Source organism: Engraulis encrasicolus, chromosome 22, assembly GCF_034702125.1.
Source record: "Engraulis encrasicolus isolate BLACKSEA-1 chromosome 22, IST_EnEncr_1.0, whole genome shotgun sequence".
Classification (NCBI taxonomy): domain Eukaryota; kingdom Metazoa; phylum Chordata; class Actinopteri; order Clupeiformes; family Engraulidae; genus Engraulis; species Engraulis encrasicolus.
In genome coordinates, this window is record NC_085878.1 from 34,733,497 (window position 1) to 34,746,841 (window position 13,345).

Sequence of the window (13,345 nt, forward strand, 5' to 3'; positions counted from 1 at the left end):
CCGCCAGACACCATCCAACTCTCTAAAGGCAGGGGGATGTAGCCTGATCAAGGCAGCAAGACAGACAGAGAGAGAGAGAGGAGAGAGAGAGAGAGAGAGAGAGAGAGAGAGAGAGAGAGAGAGAGAGAGAGAGAGAGAGAGAGAGAGAGAGAGAGAGAGAGACTGTTATGAGGAATGGGAGGGATAAGTGAAATATGTGACAGTGCCATGGGTGTGATATGCCTGCCATAGTCATTCACGTGTGATGAGAACTAGGCCAGCGCCAGTGGTCTGTGCACTGCACTCCTGAGCGAACAAGACCAGTCGGCTGAGCAGAGGAGATTTTTTTGCTTTATTGGGGGAAAGCTCGACCTGGTCTCAGTCACCCTTGTCTGATTTCCACATCTGCCAGGCTCATCATCACCGCCGCCATGCGTTCGGACAGACTGTATTGCCATTACAGCGGCCGCTGCTGACACAGAGGGTGGGGGGAGGGAGGAGAAATTAGAGAACGTATCCGTCTCAGTTCAGATATAAGGCCATGGGGACTTTTCTGACAAAGCTGTTGTTGGCTCATTAAACGAGGTCCAGAATCAGTGAAATGCTGTGGCGTGCTTCTTTAGTAGGTAACAGCATGCATTAAGCCTTGGGACATATAGGCTATGCCGTGGGACATATAGGTTAGCCTTGTGATCTGATCATACGACTACAGTAAATTCGATACAGTGTCCGTGAGTATATCATGCGTTATCTGGTCGATGTGCCTGGTTTACGGCCTCATGGTAAGTGATTAACGGCCGCCACACACCTCTGCTTATGTAACCACCCGGAGCGACATAAATAAAAGATGGAGGGGTGGAGGTCGAGGTGGGGGGCTGATAACAATGGTGCGTGCAATCTAGCAGGAAACACTAAACAGTGGTTATGGGGCATTTAGCGCAGCCGCAGCCACCCACCTGGAAGACGTAGCCTTAGATCAGGGTGGCAACTAACAACAAAGTCAAGTCAGGAATTTCTCACCACCAGGCCTTAACAAGAGCCCTGCGTATCAAGTTATGCTAAACACAGCGGTGCACAACAACAACCACACTGGGCTATGTATGGAAACAGATGACTACAACACGCACGGCGATGATGAGGCCCCCATTCTTATCGAATGACAGTCATCCGCATTATGTCTTTCTCTGCTGTTATATGGCACCTGTGTCATAACAGGTTAGCAGAGAATGAACAGCGGAATACGACACCCGCAGGCCTTACGTAACGCGACATGAAATATACATATGGATGAACAAACGAAAAACAAGCTATGGACACAAAACGCCTAGGGACAAAACAAACAAATCAAACAAAGATCATACAAAAACAATAACACAAAAACATGCAGGGCTTATTCTCTTCCCATAAAACATGAATGTTTTGAGCATGAGGTAAAGCAATAGATGGCTTTAGAAAAAAAGTGAAGCGTGACAAATGATGACAATAAAAAGAAACAATGAAAATGCATGAAATGGAGAAAACATGAAAGAGGGTTTCAGAGAAGGCAACAGGATCATAATCCAAAATGAAAAAAGGAGAATTAATAGATGACAAGATGAACGGGTGATGATGAAGTGTTTTCATAACATCAACTTAGCGAGAGGAACGGAAGATGGGCGAAAAAGAGTAGAAAGAAGAAAGGGAGAAAAGGATGTAGATCACTGAGCACAGGGAGGGAGGGAAGGAGGGAGGGAGGGATGGAGGAAGGGGAAGATAACAACAGGATGGTGTTTTCATTCCAGAAGTCTTCAGTGAAGCAGCAGGAGGGGGGAAAAGTGATGGAGTGGCGGAGAAGTGAAAGGGTCTTAGTGCAGTTACAGGGCAAGGAGTGCAGGACTACGTCGAGACTAAAGCATTCCTCTCAGTCTCAGGGCTCTAAATTAACACCAGCCAACCGGCCAAATGTTGGTAAAATTTCAGTTTGGCTGGTAGAAAACTAACTAACTAACTTACTAGCCAATTTTGCCTCTTTTCCACTGCCTGACAAAGCTTGAGTTGGCCGGCACTTTTTCCTTTTCGAATAGGCACGAAAAGCAAAAAGTGGCCGAGTCGCGCTGTGTCAAGCTGTAGGCCTACCAGAAAACCGGCAGTGGAAAAGAGGCATTTGACTCATTAGTGAGTGTGTGTTTGGCTAGTAAGATTAGCATCTACTATATATCATGGCTGGTGATGAAAAAGTGAATTTAGAGCCCTGATTCCTCTACTAGAGGGGGGGAGGCTTGAGGAGGTCTACCTGCTGGATGCGGGGGGTCCACAGCTGTGTCTTGTTCTGGCTCCCCATTGGGGACTTTGACAGCAGGAGCCTGGCTAGACTCCTCACACGACTCCTCTACTTGAAGAGGAGAGCCAGGCTCCTGCTGTTTCTCCTGCTCTTGTGTCTCCTTGTCCTCCTCCTCCTCCTCCTCCTTCTCTTCCTCTCCTCTGGCCTTCTCCACATGCTCCACTCCCGGTGTATCCCGCTCCTCGTCATCTGCAGCTGTCGATGTGTCGGCTGTGTGAGCGTTCTCCTCGGAGCGTGTGTGTGAATCAGTGCTTTGGGAGTCTTTGGTCTGTGCATCAGCAGCCTCTACCTCAGAAATTGTGTTTTCTGAAGCCGTCTGTTCACCGTCTGGGACAACCCCTGTGACTGAACTGTGTGTGACTGCACTCTCTGTGGACGACGTACTCAGTGGGACTGAACTCAATGTAGCTGTACTCACCTCGTCCACTGTGCAATCTGAGGTCTGAGGTGTATCTGAAGCCTGAGATGTGCAGTGGTCATTGCCAGCCTCACCCCTCACTACTACTTCCCCCACCTCTTCAGACACAGCATCACACCCATGTTTCTCCTCTTTCTCCTCCTCTACCTGTCTCACTTCTGTGGCCTCCTCCTTCTCCTCAACCAGCCTCACCTCCTCCTTCTCCTCCTCCTGGCAACGCTCTCCTACCTCATGCTCAACTACCGTTTCTTGAGAGGTACTCGCCACCTCTGCTAGTGTCTCAACAGCTACAGTGCCACAGGCTGTGGAGGAGGCTGTGCAGTCTACTGACTCTTCTGCGTTTGGCATCCCTGTTTTCCCCTCCACCCCTCCGTCTCCATCCTCCTCCTCCTCCTCCACCCCCACCCACTCCGTTCCCTCTGCCATACTTGACGTCTCCATCTCTGCCTGGTCTACGTGTACCTCCGTACTCTCTATCCTCTCCTGACCCGGCAGGCTCTCTGCAACCTGATCCTGTTGTGCTGGGGCAGGAGCTGGAGCTGGAGCTGGAGCTGGGGCAGAGGCAGGGGCAGGGGCCCCTCGGCCTCCGTCTCCAACTCCCACTCCAGTCTCTGTTTTCTCCCCCTCGGGGCCTCCTGAAGTGGGGCCGAGGGAGCCACTGTCTGCTGCCAGAGTAGTGACGAGCTCGACAGGAGCGTTAACCTGCTCATTCAGTGTGTCTGATTTGGTTTGACCCTCATCACTCTCCTCCGCCTCCTGCTCTTGCACCCCTGCCTGCTCCTGGAATGCCTCTGCCACTGGGATGGGTTCTAGATCTTTCTGGTCGCTATCGATCTTAGCTTCCTCAGAACTCTCAGCTTCTCGACTAACGCAGCTGCTAGGCTGGTTAAGTGACGGCCCTTCCTCCTCGCATGTTTTGTCTTCGCTAGCCATTTCAAGGCCCTCTGGGACGACCTGATCAGAAGTGTCTAGTGCGCAGTTATAATTGACAGACTGAGACAGCGTTGAGTCATCGCAACCTGGCTGTTCAGACACAGAGCACTCACAATCAGGCACACGAGCAGAGCTTTCGGTGGGGGGCGTACCTTCCAAGCAGTCGTCGGCCGCCGATGAGGAAGCGTCAGGCTTTGCCGCGCCTGGCGACTCAACACAGGCGCGAGTGTCTGATTCAGCTGGGGTGGCGGTCGTCGGGGTCAATATCACCGGGCGAAAAGAGTCATTCAAGTTCTCCTCTATCAGCATGGTGCACACCATAGTCTGGGAGCAAGCGCTGTTGTTTTTGAGTGGGGGCTGTTCCAGAGGCTTGGCCTCGGGTGGCGAACACCCCATGCTACTAGTCCTTGGTTTGTGAAAGTTCCTGTAGTTCATGCTTATGGACTGGGTGAGGGAGCCCTTTTGAGGGGAGAAACGCGGCAGAGCGATCTCCTCAAGCTCCACGTACTCGCCCTCCGAGTCGTCCGTGGAGCACTTCTCCACGCTGCTGTCCCTCTTACAGGGCGCCAGGGCCGGGAGGAGCTTAACCTCCCTGTGGCTCCGGCTGACGTCCTTCTGGACCACTAGCGACGTGTCGATCAGAAGCCCTTTGCTTGGCTCCGCAGGTCTGTTGTCCTGCGTCGCCACCACCACACTGTCCCTCTTAACCTCTTCCTCGTTCCTCGTCCTGTCCCCGTCCCCGTCCCCATCTCCTTCCCGGCTGCTCTGGGTCAGAGTGGGGGATCTGGGGGCCTGCTGCTGCTGCGGCTGCTGCTTGGGCCTGCTGATGAACTCAGGGTGCACCACGTCCTCCCAGGGCACCCGGAAGATGTCGCTGTCGGCGGAGAGCAGACAGTGCTGCAGGGCCGTGGCGGCCCGCCCTGTGCCCGTGCCTGTCCGCGCCCGCTCCTGGTTCAGAGAGTCCAGCCAGGCCATGGTGAAGATGGAGGTGTAGGCTAGCTCAGGCACCTCCAGCTCCTCCACATACTGCCCGTCCTCGGCCAGGCACCGCACGGCGATGCGTGGGCTGCTCTTGGGGATGGGCTCCACCTGCAGGATAGAGTGCAAATAATAATCGATTTGAATCGATGCCTCGTTTCTACAGTCCACATCACCCATAAGTTACAAAGAGCCACCTCAAATGAAATGCATGCAGATATTTCAGCTTTTTTTTATTTATTTAACATTTCTCACAGAAGCCAAGCCTGCAAGGTAAAAGACTATGAACCACTGATTTGAATCGAAATTAATGGAATCCTGGAGCATTCTTAAGTATCAAAAATACTCGAATCGTTGGACTAAAAAAAGTTATTGAATCAAATCGCCATGAAGGATACGATTTATATCCCTACCTGCAGGTAGAAGTCGCCGGGCTGCAGCACGCGTTGGTCCAGGGAGGCGAGCTGGATTATGACCTTCTCGTGGGCGCACAGTGGCCAGCCTTCGTGACGAAACAGGTACCCACAGTAGGGAAACTGGAAATGAGAAGAGGGGAAACAAGAAGTTTAGTTGTGTAGTTTTAGCTGAGTTAATTTTATTTTTAAAAAGGACAGTGATACATATAACATTATCCTTGTGGTAAATTAGCAGTCTGTGTTAATTTCTGCCTACAGTCTCTTAGCAGTTGGATGCAATACAAAAAAGAAGATAAACAAAAGAAAAGAAAATAATAAAAGAGAGCGAAACACAAACAAGATGAACCATGTGAATGAAATGGTCTAACAAGAAAAAAAGAAGAAAACTGCAGAGCACAGCACTGTAACTGTAAATGTGTTTAAACCAAACCCAATCAGCTGAGACCGTCAATGACACCCCTATAATGATCGCGCTGACAAACGCGTCTCACGCTCTTCGCGGTCTCTATGGCTCCGCACTAATGAAGTGTAACTGTAACCATGTTCCCACCCCACCCCCCTTTTCTCTAATGAGGCCTGCATTTGCACAATAAAAGGTGGCCGCACACAGGACGCAAAAGCAAGGCAAAAGCCAAGCCAGACACAGACTTGCACTAGATATCGTATGTCTGCTGAGAGCAGAGCAGACTGCCAGAAAGTGAGTGTAATGCAATAAGGGTTTAATCAAACACTAAAGACAAAAGCCATGTTTAACATGCTTCTAGGATGCCATCCAATTTATACATTACAGTGAGTGAGTAACTAGATTGTAGAGATCAGAGTCAAACGTAACAGTTCTGTTGATGCGCGGGGGGGGGGGGACAGAGACAGAGAGGCGCATTTCACAGTGATGAGGATATTTTCAGCTGAGCATTGAGAGAAAATAATGCACAATAGGATCCTTTATGCCAAAATCTGTTCCAGTAGGGCACTCATAGGGGGCCATCTCTCTCTTTTGACTCAAGTCAATGAAGGGAGAGTCTCCACACAGCTTGACCTGTTCCTTCAAGCCTACACAACTTCTTTTTTTTTCGGGCAGCATGGTAAACAGCAAAAAATAGCATCTGTCTTTCCTATCCTCTCCTTCCTCTCCTTCAATCAGCCCTGCAACTTGACCACTGTCAGTGTAACATTGTCCCGCTGTGGAACATGATGCAAATGGGTCTCTAGGAGTGAAATGAAATCGTCTGTGTGATCGCCAGCGAACGAGAGAGCCTCTGACTCAGGGCCGGCTAAAAATGACCCATTTCCTTTGAAAAGCCCGTCCCTGAAAATAGTGCTGGGGGAGGAAGGAGGCCAGTGGCCTTGAGATGGGTATAGGCTAGCGCTGACTGCCTTGCGAAGCTCTGAGGGAGAGGCAGGGAGGAGGGTGGAAGAAGAAAGGGGTTTTTATTCAGACATACTTACGAGGCAGCTCTGGTTCCCATTATTACCCACTAAACCGGCCAACCACCTCCACACCACTGGCCCCTCAAAACCACCGACCTCCAGTTCCACCACCACCACCACTGGCTGGCTGCTTCCACCCCCATTCCCGGTTCCAGTCTACCCCACCCTGAGTGAGCGCTGGCGGTGAGCGGTGAGCGGGCCGGGCCGGCGTTTGCAGCGTGCCGTGGTGCTCCACTGACCTCAGGTGCAGAGCTGGGCTGTTTTCCCACAGTGCTAGAGGCTAAACTCACAGAGACGGCTCGGCCCGGCCTCACGCATGCTGACACCAGCAAGGAGGGACGTGTAAACAAACCCCGTGTCAAGTGATTTCCGCTCTGAGGTTGCCTTTCAGCTCAAGCATACTCCGGAACAAATCCCCCCCCTTCCAACCTAACCACCCCCCATCCCTGCAGAGGAGTGCACCCCCTAACCTACCCCAACCTCCTCTTCTCCTCCCTCTTTTTCCAAAGCGGCTCTCCCCAAGACTGCACAGCTTCCGAAATCTGTCTGCCTGAGAAGGGCGAAAAAACAAATGGCCTACTAAGAGACCTTTCCTTTGTGCGCGCTACTACTTTCCCTTGTCTTGATCTTGCACAGTGAGTGAATGACAGAAAGAAGCAAGTAGGCGTATGTAAGTATGTTGGGCCCCCCCTCCAATCTCCGTTTTGCTATCGGTTTTGATCTAACGGGGTCAGTGAATCCATTGGAACATACTCTCTCGGAGGTCTCCTGTGAAAATAAGCAGTTTGCGGGGAGCTGATGGAAGTCGGGGTGCAAGTCTATAGACCTGGACTTCACATGTCAGTGAGCCGCACCAGGCAGTGAGGGGCTCCACGTCCCTGTCAGTCACACCACTGCCTTGTGTAAAAGGCCCTGCTTATAAAATGTTTAGCATGACAAAACAACATGTCTCCTCTTGAACCTTTCTTATTCACCCCTCACTCCAGAACAGAGATGGCGAGATGAGAGTGAGAACGAAAAAAAAAATTAAACGCCTATTAATTTCTTTCCCGGTGCGACCGGCTTTGATGCCTGGGGTTGTGTTGTTGTTCACACAAGAGCCGTTCTGGCCGATGAAAGGGTGAAACGCTTTCGAGGTCACGGTGAGAACTTTGCACAATTGTCTGTGTGGGTCTTTCTCGCCTATTTCTTTCCTTCTCTCTTTTTTTAGCCTTCACAAGTCCTCGAGCTGAATGAACTCATCTAGAAGTCTATTCACGCCTTAAATCCTCGTCGTGCATATAAGGTGACACCTAAGGCTAGTGAAAGAGGCCCAGGCCTGGTAGATAGGGTGTCACGCAACAGATTTGTCCGCAAGACTGATAAAAAGCGGCCCGTTGACAGCCACATCTTTCTGGCCATCCAGGGGAATACAACCGGGCCTCTCCAATCTGCCCCTTAAACTAAAGGCATCACGTCTACACCCATTAGACAGGTCCCAGCGTCTAACCGGAGGGAGACAGGGAGGTCGGCCTTTGTGGTCGACTAAAAGCAGGGAACGACAAGCGCTAAGCTACACGCGGTAGATGGGGTGTAAACCTGCATCGGGATCCCGGACAACAACTGCGAAGGATAACCACCCGGGAGGTCAAGAGGAGGGAGAATATAAATAGCTAGCAGGCATGAGGATGTGTGATGACGAGGTGTTGAAACTGGGGTAGCTGCCGCCACTTGCCTTGCTCTGGTGATGTCCGACATGACAGTGGGCAGTTTGCACGTAACCCTGTCCTCCTGATGAGTTCTTTGAAAGGGAACTTTCGTCCGTTGGGAAACTGTTAATCTCTCAAGCCTTGCAATGGGGCTTTTCAGACCCATGTCTCAGATAACGAAAACAAAAGGGGGTTTGGAGGAGGAGTGGAGTGGGGAGTGGGGAGAGAGGAGGGGGGATGTGTTGCTTGCTCTCTGTTGCTCCTGGCTTTTTGTTTGCCGTACATCTAGCTACGCCCCTATGACTAATGACAGATGCGGGGGAAACCAGCTCACCTAACTAAACATGACAAACGAAGCAGCAATGCGAGGTGGGCTGGGGCTGGGGCTGGGCATGGCCAGACAAGAGCACAGCGCTCGCTAGCACTCTCTTGGAAGAGCGAGAGGGAAAAACAGAGAGTTTGGCAGTAGAGGGTTGGGCCACCACCACTCTCTTCACCTGGAAGATGAAGAGGTTCATCTCACCGCTAAGACTAATGGTAGCAAGGTCTACGTGTGACCACAGCTGCCACCAGTGAGTGAGCGAGTACGTACTCTCGTGCTGGAAGCCATGTTTCACTAGAAGTGAGTCACCACTGGGAGTATTACTCACTTACACAGAAGCAAACCACAGCAGTGAAAAGGGGAAAGGGGTCGGGAGGAAGGGAGCGTACCTATGTCCCCGGGTCCTATATTCCCCGGGTTGCGGGTAACATAGGACCCGGGGAACATAGGGATGACCCCGGGAGGAAGCCTAGCATGAATGGCAAGTGAATGATGAGAGAGGAGATGGGGTTTTGGAGAGGGATGTTTGTAGTAAAAAGTAAGGATCCTGTGTTTGGGATCGAGAGTGTTAAGCCGGGCATACACTGTGCGATATTTTCACTCGTTTGTCTTAAGCTTCTGCTCACACTGCACGATGGAATTTCACTGTTTAAAAGTTCACAACTCACGACTCACGTCCTCACACTACACGAGCCGACAGTCGAATGCGAGCGAAATGCTTCCACCGTAAGACGCGACAGGCATGTTTCCCCTGTCTGCAGAGGAGGGAACATGCGCACCTGAGGTGGAGATGAGGTCGCGCTCAACAGCGAATCGCACGGCCCTATTAATTTGTGCAAGTGAAGTGTCACATCGGGTCGTAGCACTGCTTTAACTGTGTGATTTACGCACGAGCCACGACCAGAATTTCAAACCGTTCTGATTTTCTTGCGACCCTGCGATTGCACAATCGTGAGGCGAAATCGCTTGTCGTTACCCCATGGACACTGCACGATGTGAGACTCACGATTGACCTGCGATTGAGCAAGAAATCGGCCCGACTCTCAAAAAGTCGTGCGAGTGCCAAATCGGGGCAAAAGTCGCACAGTGTAAGCCCAGCTTTAGTCAGTAGAGGCAACTGCAGCAGAGAGAGGGAAATGGGATGGAAGGATGAAGAGAGTGGAGTGGGGACTGGATTGGAAGTGGCTAGCAGACAAGGGAATGATGAGAGGGGAGATGGGATGTGTTTGATGGGGAAATGTGCTGTGAGTAGTAGGAATATACAGTAGCAGTCACACAGGCATCCTTTTGAATATTTGGGAAGATGTGTGTTTGGGAGTATTACTGTGCATGTACACCAAAAATGGCCTAAACTAAAAAGTAGCCGAGGTTGTGGAGTAAGTTTCACCATGAATTTGTTGCATTCTCTCTGGACGTGACATTGACATGTATGATTTAGTTAATAATCACATAACGGCTCCGGCTTGTTAGCCTGGAACATTCCAATTAGTTTTCGCCAAATGGCATCATAGCTCATTGCCAAAATATTAGCTGACTGTTAATCGCTGAAATTCGTTCCGATTCGTTCTCGCCTCGCTCCCAGCAAATTCCCTTTGGACGGTTTATTCGCTGACCCTCCATGGAGAAATAATGACTTCTGCCGCTCAGGTCAATTTCAATCTACACACACATTTACTCTAAAGGCAACCCACAGCAGAGAGGGAAAGCTGGAGGAATATAATAGAGAGGGTATGTTTGGAGAGGTGAAAGTGATGTTGTAGAGGTACATGTGGAGGAGTATAGACGCAGCACTCACACAGGCATCCTGTTGTATACTCTGGAGGATGTGCTTGGCCGGGATCAGGAAGTCGATGAGGTATCGGAGGCCGTCGCCACGGAAGGTGGTCTCCACGACGTCGAACACCTGGCAGAGGACCGTGGCGGCGGTGACCTCGAACGGCGGGTACAGCACCGACAGGGTGCTCTGGATGCAGCTGTCCAGAGACTCAGAGTCCTGCAACAACACAAGAAGAAGACAAGACCCACATTATAGGCTAAAAGTTCAGAAAAAAACACAACACACTGGACACTGTTCTCCTTTTGTTTTTTTTATTTCTTGGAGCGAAATACACATTTCGCCCAGCACGTTTCGCGCACAAGGACTTCTATATACAGTACTTTGATCACGACCCACACTATAGGCATCCACATGAAAGAGTCCACATCAGATATACAGTAGAACACCCCGCCCGTATCCTTGCCATGAGGCCTGGAGAGACAACACATGTCCACTGTTCCACAGCAGCCCAGGTGAAAAAGTGGTTCAATTTAGTACAATAAAAGTATGACTGAAGAGTACTTAGCATGTTAAAAGTGCAAGCATGTTTTTGTGCAAAGAAAATGAATGTTTACAATAGGTTTTTTTGAAGTGTACTTAAAATTAGATGTAATTATGTTGCACTCATAGAAAGTACACTTAGCGAACCATACTTCAAGTGTACTTCGAAGATGTTTGACAAAAGTGTATTTAGAGGAATATACTAATAGTGTTCTAATAGTGAACTTACTAAAAGTGTATTTTTAATAACATATTGCAATTGTACTTTTTTAAAGTGCAATATGATTACACTTCACCCAAATGTCTTCTAAGTGTGATTTTCTATAGTGCGCTTTAAAGTAAATCGCTTTAACATATTGCAAGTACACTTTTTCTAAGTGCACCATGATTGTACTTCACCCAAATATATTCAAAGTGTGCTTACACAAAGTTCATTTACCCATCATGCACCATCATGCATGTACCATCATGCAATGCACTTCTTGGAGCTAAATTTCTCAAACAGAAAGCCATTTACCTCTAAGGAATATCTTTGGTTTGCATGAAAATATTACTCATTGTTATATTCTGCGTTTATTGTAGGAGTTTTAAAATTTTAAAGTGGTACACAAAAAACGGCCATGTTCCCACCGTCATTATGATGGTCACGTATATGTTCTGGTATATATAGCCTCACACTTCCCATGCTAGCATGGTGAGAGGTAAGTTGGAACTAGTTGTTCAAACAAAGAATCAAGGGTCACCATTAGTGATCAATTCAAATGATCAACTGCAGGAAGGTGGAACAAGTATGACATAAAGTGAGATATGTATCTGAAATCTCTGTAACAATGCAATGATTGTAAATGTCAGTCGTGCTAGGCATACATACTGTATCAATACTGTGACATGTGGCTGTGTGTAATGTACAAGCTCTGAGGACCAGCATGGATTGTAGTATTATATTTATATTATTCGTTGTACTTGGGAGTGTACTGTGAATATACTTCAAGCATACCTGTTATATATTTACAATACTTAATATGATATACTTTTTACAGACTTAAAATGTTCCAATGTAGTCCAAAGAAGCATGAAGTTAATATACTTTTATTGTACTTCTAGTAACAATAAAATGTTATAGAAGTGTACTCAAGCACACTATTAATGCCATACGAATGCATGAAAAGCGTGTTTGGAGCATACTTTCAAAAGTATGCTTGTAGTGCACTTAAAGTTGTCCAAAAGCAGTGCCAATTTAGCATCCTCAGTGTGCTGCAAGTGTGCTGAAGTACTGCTTTAGTAGTGCTTCAGCGCACTAATAGTGCAATGAAGCGCACTTTAAATCGCCGAAAATAGTACACTTTGTACTAAGTACGGTCAAAAAAAGTACACTTTAAGTATATGGGTTTTTCACCTGGGAGATGAATAATGATGATAGCAATTACGCAGCAGACATATGAATAAAATACACACCATCCATGGAAAGCCCCGTCGCCAGGACAAGACAGTAAACATCTATCATACGCTTTAGCTCCTCCAATCCCAATGGATAAAGCAGAAGGCAGATGGCTGTTTTTAATTGGTCATGGCACCCATAGACTCTAGTAGTTTAAGACGAACAGTCCAATTGAAACGTGACTCCCACAGAGAGACAGGCAAGTCGAGTCTGTCCTGGCTAAATATATATCAGCTGTGCTCTGCTCTGCTCTCCTCGCGAGTGAGTGAGTGAGTGAGTGAGTGAGTGAGTGAACTATAAACCCTTCTGGCTGCTGGATCTAGTCGTGGTGGCTGTCGGCTGTTTTGGCAACTTTTCCATGTGGTGGTTTTTGCTTCCTTCTTCCTCCCTTTGATATTTTTTCCACTCGACAAACTCCCCATCTCTCTCATTCCTGTCACTCTCTTTCCTTAATTTCTCTTCTGTGCTCTACATATCTCTCTCTTTCTCTCTCTCTCTCTCTCTCTCTCTCTCTCTCTCTCTCTCTCTCTCTCTCTCTCTCTCTCTCTCTCTCTCTCTCTCTCTCTTTCTCTCTCTCTCAGAATGTAGACAGGATGGCTCTGGGTTAGTCTTTACCCTAAAAAAGGGGGGTTCCCAAGGGACACACTAGAAACCCAATGACAGCTTCAGCTGTTTGAACACAGATCCTGGCTCTCCGACTCCGTTACCACCCCTCGACACACACTCACACACATGTACACGACAAGGACGCATACACCCACCAACCCACCCCCACACTCCCCACACAGACACACTTTCCCTCCACCAACAGTGACACACATAAGTCATCCGACAGAAAGACAGCTGTTATTAATGCCCCACACGCACACACTTCACTTTCATGCGACTCGTCATCTCTCAGTCCAACAGCAGACGCCATGACAACAAACGCTTGTGGAAGTGGGGCGACTGCTGTCTAACTTAGGAACTGTGTGTGACATTAAAATGTCAAACCCGCCATCCACCATCCACCCCACTTTCCCCTCCCTTCCCCTGCCTGCCCCACAAGACAAGACGTGGACATGGGCAGCCAGCCGGCCTGGGAAACATGGCGAGGGAGGATTGGATA

At 48.9% G+C, this 13,345-nt stretch overlaps 1 protein-coding gene across 2 annotated transcripts in view; it reads right to left on the reverse strand.

Annotated features, from left to right (window-relative positions):
* Positions 1–13,345, reverse strand: part of plekhg4 (pleckstrin homology domain containing, family G (with RhoGef domain) member 4) — a 93,711-nt gene that overhangs the window by 64,600 nt on the left and 15,766 nt on the right. Inside the window, exons 2-4 of one of the 2 annotated variants that reach the window (XM_063188621.1) lie at positions 10,278–10,475; positions 5,042–5,164; positions 3,803–4,739 (exon numbers count right to left, since the gene is read on the reverse strand). In XM_063188621.1, the coding sequence (XP_063044691.1) occupies positions 3,803–4,739; positions 5,042–5,164; positions 10,278–10,475 (1,258 nt within the window). Of the gene's footprint in view, positions 1–2,251; positions 4,740–5,041; positions 5,165–10,277; positions 10,476–13,345 lie in introns of both variants that reach the window. The other variant, XM_063188620.1, reaches the window with a different exon arrangement.